Here is an 18,238-nt window from a genome sequence, read left to right on the forward strand (position 1 = left end):
GCTTTCTATTGATATATGGTTTGTTAGGATAGGACAATATTTGGCCGAGATACATCTATTTGAAAATCTGGAATCTGAGGGTGCAAAAAAATCAAAATACTGAGAAAATCACCTTTAAAGTTGTCCAAATTAAGTTCTTAACAATGCATATTACTAATCAAAAATTACATTTTGATAGGTTTACAGTAGGAATTTCACAAAAAATCTTCATGGAACATGATCTTTACTTAATAACAAAATGATTTTTGACATAAAAGAAAAATCAATAATTTTGACCCATACAATGTATTTTTGGCTATTGCTACAAATATACACCAGCGACTTAAGACTGGTTTGGTGGTCCAGGGTCACATATGCTTAAGTACACAAGCATTATGGCTTTATAGGAAAGTGTTTTGTTGGGTTGTCACTGTTTCTGTTGTCTTTGTATAAAATCACTATCAGTATAATCGGCTAAATGAAGTCTAGTGGTTTTTGTGAGGAAGATTACGTGGTGTTCAGTGGAAACGTGCTGTTTGACTCTTGTTTTCCTGGCATGTTTTTCAGGGAAACCCTTAGGACCTGTTGGAGATGGCCTGATGTTATGGCAATTTGGAAGAAGGACGTTCGCATTGGTTAGTACAGTTGATGAACAAAAACAACAGAACTAGACATGTCTAAAAACACATGAACACATTGGTGTTTATAAATGTTGGTGCATTCAAGTATCCCTAAATGTGAATGCATTTATTTTCATGTGTAATTAATACAATAGTGTAATTGAAGTTTATTGATAATACAGAATTTATTTTTTTAATACATTTTACAATTTATATTTAACATTTATTGAGCTTTTTTAAAGTAATTGTTAAGGAATTATTGCAACATAAGCATAAAAACATTATTGTGACATTATTTTTAATGACAAGTAAATTGCCATGATGCAAAAAATGATAATAAAAAACACTTTAAAAATATATGTTTTTTTAATTTATGCTGATAATTTTTAGTATTTTATAAAAAAACAAAAACATAAAACAATGACATTATTACAGTAAAGAGAATCTATTGAAAATCATCATTGATAATAATGTAATAATAATACATAAATGCAAATTTGCTTAATTGTCATGAAAATATAGTTACTGTTCAAAAAATACAAAAAATACAAAAGAAATGCAATTAGATATTTTATATATAATAAATTCTATATGATCAATTTGCAAAATATATATTTCAAATATATTTTACATTTTATATTTGACATTTATTGAATGTTTTTAAGTAATTGTTGAGAAATTATTACAACATATGCATTAAAACATTATTAAGTAAATTAAGTAAATTGCCATGATGCAAATCTCATGTTAATTTAAAAAAAAAATCTTTTTAATTTTCATTTATGCTGATTAGATCGATTTTTATTTTATTTTATTAAAAAACAATTACATTATTACAGTAATAAATCTAACAAAAATCACCACTGATCATACTTTTTTTTGCTTAATTGTCATGAAAATATAGTCACAATTCAAAAAATTAAATAAAATACAAAAAATGCAATTTTATATTTTTATATATTATAAATTATATATTATAAATTTGCAATATTTTTTTCATATATATCATACATTTTATATTTAACATTTATCAAACATTTTAAGAAATTGTTGAGAAATTAAGCATAAAAACATGATTTCAAGACAAGTAAATTGCTATGAAACAAAAAATCTCTTGTTTATCACTGTAATTAAAAAAATGAATTATAAGTAATTATACATTTATTTTTAAATTTATGCTGATTAAATCAAAGTTTATTTTATTTAATTTCATTTAGAAATTACATTATTACAGTAATAATAGAAATTCCAAAAATAAATAAAAAAACTAAAAACATGCATAATTGTCATTAAAATATAGTCACAATGCAAAAAATAAAATACAAAAAATGCAATTATATATTTTTATATATTATAAATTATATATTATAAATTTGCAATAAATATTTTTCAAATATATTTTACATTTTATATTTAACATTTATTGAATGTTTTTATTGAAGTAATTGTTGACAACATATGCATAAAACATTATTGTGACATTTTTTAAGATAAGTAAATTGCCATGATGCAAAAAATGTTTTTTTTTTTTCAATTATGCTGATTAAATAGTTTTTATTTTATTTTATTTTATTTAAAATCTATTGCATTATTACAGTAATGAAAATAACCACCCCCCCACAAATTTTTTTTTTTGCTTAAATGTCATGAAAATATAGTCACAATTCAAAAAATAAAATAAAATACAAAAGAAATGTAATTATATATTTTTATATATTATACATTTGCAATATTTTTTTCATATGTATTATACATTTTATATTTAACATTTATCAAACATTTTAAGAAATTAAGCATAAAAATATTATTGTGACATTATTTTCATGACAAGTAAATTGCCATGATCCAAAAAAAATCTCATGTTAATAAAAAAACACTTTAAAAGTATATGTTTTTTAAATTAATGCTGATAATTTTTAGTATTTTATAAAAAAAAACAAAAACAAAAAAACAATTTAATTATTACAGTAATGACAATCTATTGAAAATCACCATTGATAATAATGTAATAATAATACATAAATAAAATTTGCTTAATTGTCATGAAAATATAGTCACAATGCAAAAACTAAAATAAAATACAAAAAATGCAACTACATTTTTTATATATTATAAATTCTATATGATCAATTTGCAATATATATTTTTCAAATATATTTTATATTTAACATTTATTGAACGTTTTTAAGTAATTGTTGAGAAATTATTACAACATATGCATAAAAACATTATTGTGACATTCTTTTTAAGATAAGTAAATTGCCATGATGCAAATCTCATGTTAATTAAAAAATATATATATATATTTATTTTCATTTATGCTGATTAAATCAATTTTTATTTTTATTTTGTTTTATTAAAAAAACAATTGCATTATTACAGTAACGAAAATCACCACTGATCATAATGGGAATTCCAAAAAATACATTTCTTTTTGTCTAATTGTCATGAAAATATTGACAAAAAAATGAATAAAATAAAATACAAAAGAAATGCAATTATATATTTTTATATTTTATAAATTATCATTTTTTTTAATATATATTATACATTTTATATTTAACATTTATCAACCATTTTAAATAATTGTTGAAAAAAATCTCTTGTTTATCACTGTAATTAAAACATAAATTATAACTTTGTAATTTGTAAATTTGTGATTTATGCTGATTAAATCAAAGTTTATTTTATTTTATTTAAAAATTACATTATTACATTAATGAGAATCTAATGAAAATCAGCATTGAGAATAACGGAAATTCCAAAAATAAATAAATAAATAAATAAATAAAAACTAGTCGAAACGGAAAAAATAAAATAAAATACAAAAATATACAATTATGTATTTTTATATATTATCGATTATATATTTTAAATTTGCTAGATATTTATTTTAGATATATTTCACGTGTTATATTTAACATTTATTGAAGTTTTTTAAGTAATTAAATTATTTTAAGTAATTTTAAATTATTGAGAAATTATTACAACATAAGTGAAAAAACATTATTGTGACATAATTTTAAAACAAGTAATTTGCCATGATGCCAAAAAATCTTGTTTATTCATTTTATTTTATTTTATTAAAAAAAAAAAAAACGTTATCACAGTAATGAGAATCTAATCACCATTCACCACTGAGAATAATGGGAATTAAAAAAAAAAAAAAAAAAAAAAAAAAAAAAAAATATATATATATATATATATATATATATATATATATATATATATATAAAGTGCCGCTTGAAAGTTTGTGAACCCTTTACAATTTTCTATATTTCTGCATAAATATGACCCAAAACATCAGATTGTCATATAAGTCCTGAAAGTAGACAAACCAAATTGAACAAGTGAGAGAAAAATATTTGCTTTTTCATTTATTTATTGAGAAAAATGTCCAGTGTTACATATCTGTGCATTGCAAAAGTATGTGAATCTTTGCTTTCAGTATCTAGTGTGACCCTCCTTTGCTGCAGTAACTGAAGGTTAAGTTTCTTGTAAATGCTGATCAGTCCTGCACAATAACATGTAGGAGTTTTAACATATTCCTTGGTGCAGAACCACTTCAACTCTGTGATGTTGGTGATTTTCCTCCTATGAACTGCTTGCTTAGGTTCTTCCACAACATTTTAATTGGATTAAGGTCTGGACTTTGACTCGACCATTCCAAAACATTGACTTTGTTCTTCTTTAAACATTCTTTGGTAGAATGACTTGTGTGCTTGGGGTTTTTGTCTTGCTGCATGACCCACGTTCTCTTGAGACCCTGTTCTTAAATTCCTTTAGAATTTGCTGGTATAATTCAGAATTCGTTGGTCCATCAATGATGACAGGCTGTCCTGGTCAAGATGCAGCAAAACAGGCCCAAGCCATGGTACTACCACCACCATGTTTCACAGATGGGATAGGAAGCTGAAATGCAGTGTGTTCTTTTCTCTAAGAAATAATAGCTTCCCATTTAAACCAATAAGTTCAATTTTGGTTTCATCCATCCATTAAACCATTCTCCAATAATCCACTGGCTTGTCCACATGACCTTTAGCAAGCAATTTTCTATTTTAGGAAAACAGCGGCTTTCTTCTTGCAACTCCATCATGAGCACCATTGGTTGCTCAGTGTTGTCCTGATGGTGGACTCATGAACATTAACATTAGCCAATGTGAGAAAGATCTTTTGTTGCTTAGAAGTTACTTAGATGTTACCCTGGGAACTTTTGCAACCTTGCAGACTGTTACATGCTCTGCTTTGGAGTGATCTTTGTTGGTCGACCACTTCTCAGAAAGGTAACAGTGGTCTTGAATTTCCTTCATTTGTACACAATCTGTCTGACCGTGGATTTGTGGAGTCCAAACTCTTTAGAGATAGTTTTGTAAACCTTTTTAGCCTGATGAGCAACATCAACACTTTTTCCGAGCTCCTCATTATAATCTTCTTTGTTCGTGACATGATTCACCTCCACAAACATGATCAGACTTTGATAGATTCCTGTTCTTTGAATAAAACAGATCATGTACTGACATTTGATAGTCATTGCACTGACTGAAAACACATCTGCACAGATGGACTTTAATTTCACCTTTAAAGGGGTCATCGGATGCAAAACTCACTTTTACATGTTGTTTGAACATTAATGTGTGTTGGCAGTTTGTGTACACAACCACACTACAATGATAAAAATTCACCCAGTGGTATTTTTTTAATCTTTAAAAGTAATATCCCCTTTTTAAAATCATCTTAGACCATCTTAGACCTCACCGAGCTGAAACAGTCCGACTCTGATCGCCATTGTGTGACTCAGGTGCAGGGGAAGACAAGAATATCTCAGATTTAGCGATTGAGGTGTTCTGTTGTTGGATGTAATAATGAACATAGCAGTTGTCATTTACTCCCGACATCTGAGCCTCTGAAGACGCAGAGGATTAACGTTAATTTCGTTTTTTGAAAGGAAAGCGGCAATCCTGATCTACATATGTTCTTGCAAATCATTTGTGATGCAGCTTCACCCACAGCAGAAGTGAGTATACAGGTTTTTTAGCATCTTTGCAAATGGCCTTTCTTAATAATGTGCTAGTTAGCAAGTTTTGCTAAAGTAAACATTATGGCTTGCCATCCCACTGCTGGGAGGGGCAGGGCAAGCAGAGCTCATTAGCATTTACATGCAACAGAATAGCTCGCTCTAAAACGGGATGATTTTGACAAGGTTAAAAAAGATATTTTTACCTTACCATTAAGAAATTTAACCAAAGTATGTTATAGACTTCTCATTAAGACGCTGAAGAATCATATCAACTTGTGTAAAATGGGCATCTGATGACCCCTTTAAATTAACTGCTAATCCAAGAGATTCACATACTTTTGCAATGCACCGATATGTAACACTGGATCTTTTTTCTCAATAAATAAATGACAAAGAAAATATTTTTCTCTCACTTGTTTGTCTGGGTTCTCTTTGTCCACTTTCAGGACTTAAATGAAAATCGAATGATGTTTTAGGGTCAATTTTATGCAGAAATTAAGAAAATTGGAAAGGGTTCACAAACTTTCAAGCGGCACTATATATATATATATATATATATATATATATATATATATATATACAGTCAAGCCCGAAATTATTCATACCCCTGGCAAATTCTGACTTAAACTTACTTTTATTCAACCAGCAAGGTTTTTTTTGACCAGAAATGACACAGGCTTCTCCCAAAAGATTAGACGATGTACAAGAGGCATCATTGTGGAAAAAATATTTCTCAGCTTTTATTTACATTTGAACAAAAAGTGGCATGTCCAAAACTATTCATACCCTTTGCAAACTGTCACAGTCTATGGAAAAATCCAAAGTTCTATACCATTCCAAATAGTCCAAGCTTGTTCTAAAGCATCCTAATTACCCTGATTCATTGGGAATAGCTGTTTTAATCAACTCAACAGGTGAAAGACTGAAGCTCTCTGCTGTTGGTTTGTGGACAGTCATGGCTCAGACAAAGGAGCTCACTGAGGACCTGCGGCTGCGCATTGTGGCTGCTCACAAGTCAGGAAAGGGCTATAAGACCATATCTAAATGTTTTGAAGTTCCAGTGGCTACAGTGCAAAGAATTATTAAAAAATACAAGATGTTCTGCACTGTGAAAAATCTCAGAGGACGTGGTCGGAAGCCAAAAGTGACACCAGTGCTGGCCAGGAGGATAGTGAGAGACGTAAAAAATAATCCAAGGATCACCACCAAGGCCATCCTGATGAATCTGGGCTCTGCTGGTGGCAACATCTCAAGGCAGACAGTTCAACAGACACTGCACACCTCTGGGTTCCACGGACGCAGACCAAGGAGGACACCACTTCTCCAGATAAGGCACACAAAAGCCTGCTTGGCCTTTGCAAATGCTCATCTAGACCAAGAAGAAGACTTCTGGTCTTCTGTTTTATGGTCAGATGAAACAAAAATTTAATTGTTTGGCCACAATGATGTAGCCTTCATTTGGCGTGCAAAAGGAGAAGCCTTCAACCCTAAGAACACCATCCCCACTGTCAAACATGGTGGTGGGAACCTAATGTTTTGGGGGTGTTTTTCAGCCGGTGGACCAGGGAACCTAATCACAGTAAACAGCACCATGAAAAAGGAGTAATACATCAAAATTCTCAACAACAACATCAAGCAGTCTGCAGAGAAACTTAGCCTTGGGCACCAGTGGACATTTCAGCACAACAACGACCCAAAACACACAGCAAAAGCGGTGAGGAAATGGTTAGCAGACAAAAACATCAACGTTTTGCAGTGGCCCAGCCAGAGTCCTGACTTAAATCCAATTGAGAATCTGTGGAGGGAGCTAAAGATCAGGGTGATGGCAAGAAGAGCCTAAAAAAACCTGAAAGAGTTGGAGCTCATCGCTAAAGATGAATGGCCAAAAATACCAGTGGAGACATGCAAAAAGCTGGTCTGCAATTATAGGAAACGTTTGATTGCTGTAATAGCCAATAAAGGCTTTTCTATTGATTATTGAGAAAGGTATGAATAATTTTGGACATGCCACTTTTTGTTCAAATGTAAATAAAAGATGAGTAATATTTTTTTTCCACAATGATGCCTCTTGTACATCATCTTATTATCTTCTGGGAGACGTCTGTGTCATTTCTAATAAAAAAATAAAAAAACTTGCTGGTTAAATAAAAGTATATATATATATTTTTTTTTTTTTTCCCTCAATTTTCATGAAAATATAGTTACAATGCAAAAGATATAAGAAATACAGAAAAAAATATAAAAAAACAATCTCATATTTATAGATGTAATTTAAAAAAACACTTAAAAGTCAGCATTTTTTATTTATGCTAATGAAATAAATTTTTATTTTATTTTATAAAAAAAAAAATACATTATAACAGTATTAATAATCTAATGAAACTCACCATTGAGAATATTGGGAATTCCCCCCCAAAAAAATGCCTTACTGTCATGAAAATAAAGTCACAATGCAAAAATAAAATAAAAAATACAATTAATTATATATTGTATGTATTATAAATTATATATATATATATATATATATATATACATATATATATATATATTTGCAATATATTATATATAAAAGTATATATACTTTTTTTCTTTTAATTTGGGGTGAAATATGATGCTTTCTCTTGGGCAGTTCTGCAGTAACCGAAATTGACACCCAGCCACATGATCAACCGTAGCTACCACAAACAACCACATAATTACAGCGTTTTGCTGTTTAACAGATCGGATTTGGCTAAACAAAAGACCTGCTTTCCTAGTCCATACTGAAGTTCTGCATTTAATGTTTATTGTTAGCTCCGCATTCAACGACGCCATGTGTTTGAGCTGAGGTCTTCTGCTCTTCTCAGGTCTTGTTGCCTAGAAACCTTGATGACACCCTCCTCGTGTGATTGTTGCTGCTGCTCTCGGCTTCACTTGCACATAAACAAATCAAACTGGTTTCAATCCTCAGAAATAGTTCATTAGGGCTTTAAAAAGAAAGGACAGTTTGTATTGCCGTCCTGTGACATCCCTCATTGTTGCTTTATACTCTCATCTCCTGGTCTACAGAGATAAAGCAGACGCTTTGGTGCTATAGGGATGCTGACGTGAAGAGCACTACGTATTTGTGTGTGTGATTATGGGTAGGAAAAGGTAACGGATCCGCCAGTGACGTAAGGTTTTGCCTCTTTGACCTTGTGTAAGCCACAGATCATTTCTTGCCATTGGGCGGCAGAGGCAGTTCAGTATTTTATCTTTTTAAAAACATGATCTGGCCGACTGGATGGAGATCACTTACATGCCGGTGCTCATAACTGAGGGGACATGAGAGTGAGACCTGCAGGTATTTTTCATTTTGTGTTGAGCTTTGCGTTGAGTTTAGCTGTTGTAATACGCTAATGCTGAAAGTGAGAAGTTGGCTGTGTTGAAAGATTGTTGCTCGATTTTTGAGGTTTTTCTTTGTCAGTGTTTAAGTAGTCAAGTACACAAACAGGAAGAATACACATGCCTCCATGTATTAGTCACCGAGGTCATTTGAGCATTTTGTGGACGCTTTTTGTACTGTAACACACTTGTACTGTACTTAAGTGTCGGTGCAAAACCAAATAATACTTTGGCCTTAAGTGTTTGCGTAACAAAGGGAAGAATACTCAGTACTTAAGTGTTGGCGTAAAAAAAAACAATATTTTGGCCTAAAGTGTTCTTAAAATCCAAGAAATACTCTGGGATTAAGTGTTCATGTTAACTAAAGAATACTTTTGGCTGAAGTGTTCGTAAAAAAACAACAACAACAACAGCACGAAAAATACTCTGGGCTTAAGTGTCCACATAAAAACCAAGTAATACATTGGTCTTAAGTGTTTGTAAAAAATGAAGAATAATTTAGATTTAAGTGTCTGTGTAACCAACAAAAATGCTTAAGTGTTCATAAAAACTGGGGAATGCTCTGGGCTTAAGTATTCGCATAAAAAACAAAGAATAATTTTGGGCTTTTTCAAGTTTTCACCTAAAACCAAAGAATACTTTTGACTTCAGTAAAAACAAAGAATACTCTGGACTTAAGTGTTCTGAAAAACTGAAGAATTCTCTGTATTTAAGTGTTGGTGGAAAAACAAATAATACTTTGGCCTTAAGTGTTTGCGTAACAAACGGAAGAATACTCTGTACTTAAGTGCTGGTGTAAAAAAACAATAATATTTTGGTAATATTAAGTGTTCTTAAAATCCGTTTTGGTAATATTAAGTGTTCGTAAAATAATACTTTAATACAAATAATACTTATACAATACAATACAATTATAATACTTTAATACAAATAATACTTTAAGGCTTAAGAGTTCTTAAAAACTGAAGAATACTCTGGGATTAAGTGTTCTTGTAAAACCAAAGAATACTTTTGGCTTAAGCAAAAATGAAGAATACTCTGGACTTAAGTGTTGGTGCAAAAACAAATAATACTTTGGCCTTAAGTTTTTGTGTAAATAATTGAAGAATACTCTGTACTTAAGTGTTGGTCTTTAAAAAAACAACAATAATATTTTGGCCTTAAGTGTTCGTAAAAAACAAAGAATGCTCTGGGCTTAAGTATTTGCATAAAAAAAAATTTGGGCTTAAGTATTCTTAAAATACAAAGAATATTCCGGGATTAAGTGTTTATGTTAACTAAAGAATACTTTTGGCTTAAGTGTTCATAAAAAAAAAAAAATAATAAAATAAAAAATAAATAAATAAAAACGAAAAATACTCTGGACTTAAGTGTCCATGTAAAAACCAAGTAATACTTAAGTGTTCAAGGGCTTAAGTGTTCTTAAAAACTAAAGAATACTATGGGCTTAAGTGTTTGTGTAAAAAAATAAAAATAAAATAATAATACTTTGGCCATAAGTGTTTGTAAAATGAAGAATAGTTTTGGCTTCAGTGTTTGTGTAAAAAACGAAGAAAACACTTGGCTGAAGTGTTTAGATTAAGCGTTCACAAAAAAAAAACTGACAAAGAATACTTTGGTCTTAAGTGTTTGTGTGAAAACCAAATAATACTTTTGGCTGAAGTGTTCATGAAAACTGAAGAATACGCTGAAATTAAGTGTTCACGTAACATAAAGAATACTTTTGTCTTAAGTATTTGTAAAAAAAACAAACAAAAAAAAACAACTCTGGACTTAAGTGTTTAAGTAAAAAAAAATAATGCTATAGGCTTTGGTTTATAAAAACTGAAGAAAACTGGACTTAAGTGTTATTAAAAATTGAAGAAAACTCTGGACTTAAGTGTTCTTAAAAACTAAAGAATACTCTGGGCTTAAGTGTTTGCATAAAAAAAAATACTTTGAGCTTAAGTGTTCGTAAAACTGAAGAATACTCTTGGCTTAAAAACAAAGAAACATTTCCCACCCTTAATTTTCTGTTGCAGTAAACTACATAGAAAATGTGTCCAATATAACTTCCAAAGTGAGCATTTTAGCACTATATGTTTCCAAACCTATTGGCATTGCTAGAATCATCCACGGTTGCTCTAACAACCAAATTATGATATTGACATAGCTAACTGCGTCAATGAATAGAAAACAGCTTTTTATATGCTGATTTGTAGAACCTATAATGTGACATCAAGAACTTCTCAACAAAACTCAAAACTTAAAAACGCTATTTAGCAAAGAACCTATGACCTGAACCGTGGAAGTACCTAGTAGTAGTTTTTGGAGTTCAGGTCAAGTTGTATGCCTTTTGCGCCATTTGTCTGCTGGGGGCAAATTTGTGAACAGAGTGTAAACTCAACTGGTGCATCTCTGGGTGTGGAAACTGTGTGTAATTATTAATGGTTGATGACGGTTGGAGCACCTGAGCTAAATGAGGAAACAAATTCTCATGTTTCACAAAGCCATAGCAGTCAACGAACCAATAGAAACCAATGCAGAAATGATTTACCAGACTATTCTGGTAAAAGTTTGAGTGGTTAGGTAGCTCTTTGAGAAAAGAAGTTATTCTCCTTGCCTGCTGAGTCACCTTGCTCAACCAAATAAAATGTAGAAGTGATTTTCTTGAAGTTGTGGTTAAGATTCTTTGGTTTTCCTGTTATAACCTGTAATCAGATTCTGAGAAAAACAAAACTAAATGTGATTTTTTTCCCCCCATATTTTTCTTATTCCCCTACTATAGTTGTGGCATGTTGCTATGCAGTTTCTAGGGTGTTTTGGCAGGTTGCCAAGTGTTTATAAGGTGTTATGAGTGTTTTACTGTGCCTCTAAGCAGTTTCTAGGGTTGCTAGTTGTTTTTAAGGTGTTCACAAAAAATGTAGGATTTAATCTCATTTGTGTGAGAATCACTCATTTGGTAAGTCTTCTGTAGTTTCAGTTCCTGTTCAGCACGTCTGGCTGTGGACGTGACATTTAGCAATAGTTGAGGAAAGTCTGGAGTGAGTGATGTGACTGCGGTGCAACACAACTCCAGTCACTCGTTCAGGCCGTGATATAATATGACCCTCAGCAAAAATATAAACTGGACCCAAGCCCAGATCCCCAAATTTGGATCGATTCAGATGGATTATGTTGTAATGATTAATGTTTCACGTCACCTTGATGTCACAGTAAACCAAAGAACATCGCCCATGTTATACAGTAGAAGAGTAGGTCCACTATTTGAGTTCAGAGTTCAATTATATTGAGTCCAACATACTCTATGAGTATGAGATACTAAAAAAATATGAGATTGAGCTTGAGGATGCAGTATTCCGTGCTGCAAGTGTTCAAGTTATTGTAAGGTAAAAAATAAGCAAGAAATATTTTTCTTTGTCAAGATAAACAGGGTTGAAAAAATTACAACCTCATACAGTTGAGGTCGAAAGTTTACACCCTGCAGAATCTGCAAAATGTTAATTTCTTGACCAAAATAAGAGGGATCATACAAAATGCTTTGTTTTACAGCATTTTTGTGTATTTGAACCCTTTTCAACAATGACTGTATGATTTTGAGATCCATCTTTTCACACTGAGGACAACTCAAGGACTCATATGCAACTATTACAGAAGGTTCAAACGCTCACTGATGCTCCAGAAGGAAACACGACGCATTAAGAGCCTGAGGGTGATAACTTTTTGAATTTGAAGATAATTTCAATTTGAAATCATTTACCTTATTTTGTCTTGTGGGAAGCATGTACGTTTCTTCTGTAGCTTCTGAAGAGCAGTACTAAATTAAAAAAATATATGATATTTAGACAAAATAAGAAAAATGTACACATCTTTATTTTGTTCAAAAGTTTTTACCCCCTGGCTCTTAATGCATTGTGTATCCTTTTGGAGCATTAGTGAGTGTTTGAACCTTCTGTAATAGTTGCATATGAGTCCCTCAGTTGTCCTCAGTGTGAAAAGATAGTTCTCAAAATCATGCAGCAATTGTAGGAAAGTGTTCAAAATGCTGAAAAACCAAAGAATTTTTGTGGGACCTAAAGTATTTTCTTGAAGAACAGTGGGCAGTTTAACTGCTCAGGACAAACGAGGGACTCATGAACTAAATTTTTCACCAAAAAAAAAAAACAGCTGTGGATCATTCAGGTAACCATACAGTATTAAAAATGAAGTGTTTGTAAACTTTTGAACGGGGTCATTTTTATAAATTTAATTATTATTTTCTCTTGTGGACTACATGTAAACATCTTCTATGTAAAATATCTTATTCAGGTCAGTACTAAATAAAAAATAACATGCAAACATTTTGCAGATTCTGCAAGGTGTATGTAAACTTTCAAGCTTTAGTTTGACCTCCACAGTTTTTTCTGATGAATAGCACCTGCTTTCAAAGACCATTTATTAAAAAACAAGGCCCCTGTTTTGTACCTCATTTGCAGAAGTGCTTTCTAGACAGCAATAAAATTAAATGGAGAGCAAATGACTTTGGCTGTAGTCTCCTGATCTTTCTCAAAAAGTAATCTCATGAGTTTCTCCTGTAGATTTTCTAAAAAATGTATTAAACTGTGCTCATGTCTGGCAAGATGTCACAGTCTAACGATTTCATATGCAATCACACCTTTCTCATCAAACCTTCTGAGCTATACTGGTGTGGTGTGACGTTAATGGTAGAAATGTACCAGCTTGTAGAGGTTTCCATATGCCACAGCTGATATATTTGAATGGCATGCAGTGGGCAGGACTTCTTTCAACCTATTTACATTTGAGAGAGATGATGAAACCTGGAGTAAGAGACCTTAGTCAGGGTAGCGCCATGTTTAAACTTTTGACATGAGTAAAAACAAGGCTGTGAGGGACTGAAGTACATCACGTTTAATGGATTGCACTGTTGTTTAACAACATACTGGCTGTTTAGCTGACGAAACGTCTTTTTGAAAAAACTTTTAGTAAACTCCATTAAAAGTTTATAAAGGACCTTTTGTAAAGACTGTGAGTCAATATTCAATATGGCGTCTAACATGATTAAAGGGATAGTTTACCCAAAAATGAAAATCCTGTCATTAATTACATACAAAATGCATGTTATTTCTTATTTAGTACTGACCTGAATAAGATATTTCACATAAAATACATTTACATATAGTTCACAAGAGAAAATAATAGTTGAATTTATAAAAATGACCCCGTTCAAACGTTTACATACACTTGATTCTTAATACTGTGTTGTTACCTGAATTGAGTTTGTTTGTTTAGTGATAGTTGTGAATGAGTTCCTTGTTTGTCCTTAACAGTTACCCGCTGTTCTTCCGAAAAATCCTTCAGGTCCCCAGATTCTTTGGTTTTTCATCATTTTTGAGTATTTGAGCCCTTTCCAACAATGAGCGTATGTTTTTGAGATCCACATTTTCACACTGAGGACAACTGAGGGACTCATTTGCAACTTTTATAGAAGGTTCAAACGCTCACTGATGCTTCAGAAGAAAAATTGTGCATTAAGAGCTGGGGGTGAAAACTTTTGAATGGAATGAAGATCTGTACATTTTTCACCTTCAACCTTCTGTAATAGTTGCATATGAGTCTCTCAGTTGTCCTCGGTGTGAAAAGGTGGATCTCAAAATCATACAGTCATTGGTGGAAAGAGTTCAAATACACACAAATGCTGAAAAACCAAAGAATCTGTGGGACCTGAAGGATTTTTTGAAGAACGGCAAACAGTTTAACTGTTCAGGACAAACAAGGGACTCATGAACAACTATCACTAAACAAAAAACAGCTGTGGATCATTTAGGTAACAACACAGTATTAAGAATCAAGCGTATGTAAACTTTTGAGCGGGGTCATTTTTATAAATTCAACTATTATTTTCTCTCGTTGACTGTACATAAATATCTTTTGTGTGAAATATCTTATTCAAGTCAGTACTAAATCAAAAATAACATGCATTTTGTATGATCCCTCTCATTTTGGTTAAATAGATAACATTTTGCAGATTCTGCAAGGTGTATGTAAACTTTTGACCTCAACTGTATATAGTTCTTAATGTTGAATCCACCCAGAATATGACAAATTGCTCTAAAAGACTGATATGTCAGGGTCGTTATCTCATTTTAATGATATTTCATAACAGTGCTGTTTATATCTTTATGTGTAAAACCTTTTTAATTACCAAAAAATGAAAGAGCAACTTCAGAGCAATAAAAAAAAAGTCCTCTGGGCTTTTCCAAAAGCAGCACCTGTGTTTATAATGCCAGACGCTTCACTAACTCCTCAGTGAAGAGCTGGTAAATGATTAGGAGTAGCTTTATGGTAATAAGCATATGCCCCGCAGGCGATGAAATTCCACAGCCGGGACAGAGCAAAACACGTCTCAATCTCTCGCACTCTCAGACAAGCGCAGGCAACGTCTGCTAAATAACACGAAACTACCTGCCCAACAGAAAGCAGGCATCTCAGATGTGCAGTATTTCATGCTTTGACGGTCTCATCTAATGCCTGAACGTTTGTTTGTGCCGCTCGAAGAATGACATTGCAAACAGGCAATGGCGCTGCGATGGCTATGGATGTTAGTACCATGGAGAGGAGGTTGGAACCCACGCTCAAAATCACCCGGACAAGGTAGAGCTGCAAGGACTTGTGGGATTGGGAGGGCGTGATGATTCCAGAAGATGTTTGATTTCAAGGAATCAATGATAGCTTCTCACTTACGCTCTTTCTATTTGTATTTCCCTCATTTGCTGAGTGATATGCACTGATGAGCTCATAGGCATCACTCTCGGGACGTCGCCGTTAGTGGATTTGGAAAATATCGAGCCTGTTTATGGTTCCTTAGAAATTGAGTAAGATGAGGAGTATCAGATTAGTGGACAAACAGATACTGGAATTGAGATGCTCATAAGGATTTCGGTTTTGGGTTATAGTGCATGTTGTTATAAAACTGTTGTGTTTTTCTTTTTTATGGAAATGTACTTGTTTGTGCCTTGGATCTTACTAATAGTTTACTAAACTAAACTTCTCTTCAACTCTAGAGGAGGAACGACATGTTCGAGCCAACGACCGCGACTACAATGAGAGGTTCAGTTACGCTGTAAGTTTGTAAATTGGAATATGTCTTTTATTGTAATATGTGTTATGGACCTGACTGATTTCTTGAAAAAGAAGTGATTTAATGCTGATGTTTTACTATTAGAATAAAACTTAATAATTTCATAATGTGACAGGCTATTTTTAAATTTCGTTTTAAGAAATAACTTATTAGGCTTGTTTGTGAAATTTGACCAAAATGTGTTTATATATGGATTGCACCATAGTATGTGGATTGGGTCATATCTGAATGGATTTGCATTAATATGCAGATGGATTTGTTTTGTTCATATTTTGTGAACAGAGACATTTGAATGTATGATGTATGAGTTTATTTAAGTTATAATGTTTCAAAGTTTGGGTCAGTAAGATTTATATTGAAAGGAATTAAAAACAGTTAACAGTAAAGACATTTGTAATGTTTTGTAAAAAGACTTGTATGCTGTTCTTTTATGGAAGCCCATTTCCGTCACTGAATTAAGAAATTTAAAAAAAGTTTTGTGACTTTATCTCGCAGTTCTGACTTTTTTCGCAGCATTGCATGATACAAACCCACAGATTTGTAAGATATAAAGTTATAATTGCGAGATATATTTTGTCTTTTTTCTCGCAAATGCAAGTTTGTATCTCACAATTCTGACTTTTCTCTCATAATTGAGAGATATAAACTCACAAATGTGAGTTATAAAGTCACAATTGCGGGATCAAAACTCACAATTCTGAGAAATGAAGACAGAATTGCGTGATATAAACTCTCAATTGCAAGTTATAAAGTCACAATTGCGAGATCTAAACTCACAATTCTGAGAAATGAAGACAGAATTGCGAAATATTCTGAATTTTCTTTCAAATGCAAGTTTGTATCTTGCAATTCTGACTTTTTTGTGCAAACCTGACTTTTTTCTCAGAATTGTGAAATATAAACTTGCAAATGCGAGTTATAAAGTTACAATTGCGATATCTAAACTCTCAATTCTGAGAAATGAAGACAGAATTGCGTGATATAAACTCTCAATTGCAAGTTATAAAGTCACAATTGCGAGATCTAAACTCACAATTCTGAGAAATGAAGACAGAATTGCGAAATAAAAATGTGCAATTCTGAATTTTCTTGCAAATGCAAGTTTGTATCTTGCAATTCTGACTTTTTTTGTGCAAACCTGACTTTTTTCTCAGAATTGTGAAATATAAACTTGCAAATGCGAGTTATAAAGTTACAATTGCGATATCTAAACTCTCAATTCTGAGAAATGAAGACAGAATTGCGTGATATAAACTCTCAATTGCAAGTTATAAAGTCACAATTGCGAGATCTAAACTCACAATTCTGAGAAATGAAGACAGAATTGCGAAATATTCAGAATTTTCTTTCAAATGCAAGTTTGTATCTTGCAATTCTGACTTTTTTTTGCAAACCTGACTTTTTTCTCAGAATTGTGAAATATAAACTTGCAAATGCGAGTTATAAAGTTACAATTGCGATATCTAAACTCTCAATTCTGAGAAATGAAGACAGAATTGCGTGATATAAACTCTCAAATGCAAGTTATAAAGTCACAATTGCGAGATCTAAACTCACAATTCTGAGAAATGAAGACAGAATTGCGAAATATTCAGAATTTTCTTTCAAATGCAAGTTTGTATCTTGCAATTCTGACTTTTTTTTGCAAACCTGACTTTTTTCTCAGAATTGTGAAATATAAACTTGCAAATGCGAGTTATAAAGTTACAATTGCGATATCTAAACTCTCAATTCTGAGAAATGAAGACAGAATTGCGTGATATAAACTCTCAATTGCAAGTTATAAAGTCACAATTGCGAGATCTAAACTCACAATTCTGAGAAATGAAGACAGAATTGCGAAATATTCAGAATTTTCTTTCAAATGCAAGTTTGTATCTTGCAATTCTGACTTTTTTTTGCAAACCTGACTTTTTTCTCAGAATTGTGAAATATAAACTTGCAAATGCGAGTTATAAAGTTACAATTGCGATATCTAAACTCTCAATTCTGAGAAATGAAGACAGAATTGCGTGATATAAACTCTCAATTGCAAGTTATAAAGTCACAATTGCGAGATCTAAACTCACAATTCTGAGAAATGAAGACAGAATTGCGAAATATTCAGAATTTTCTTTCAAATGCAAGTTTGTATCTTGCAAT

At 31.9% G+C, this 18,238-nt stretch overlaps 1 protein-coding gene across 1 annotated transcript in view; it reads left to right on the forward strand.

The window, feature by feature from the left end:
• The first annotated feature begins 457 nt into the window (after window positions 1–457).
• atp8b4 (ATPase phospholipid transporting 8B4) overlaps window positions 458–18,238 on the forward strand; it is a 68,225-nt gene continuing 50,444 nt past the window's right edge. The window contains 2 exon segments of the mRNA XM_073831656.1: window positions 458–614; window positions 16,020–16,078. Of these exon segments, the coding sequence (XP_073687757.1) occupies window positions 458–614; window positions 16,020–16,078 (216 nt within the window).

Source organism: Garra rufa, chromosome 25, assembly GCF_049309525.1.
Source record: "Garra rufa chromosome 25, GarRuf1.0, whole genome shotgun sequence".
NCBI classification, from domain to species: domain Eukaryota; kingdom Metazoa; phylum Chordata; class Actinopteri; order Cypriniformes; family Cyprinidae; genus Garra; species Garra rufa.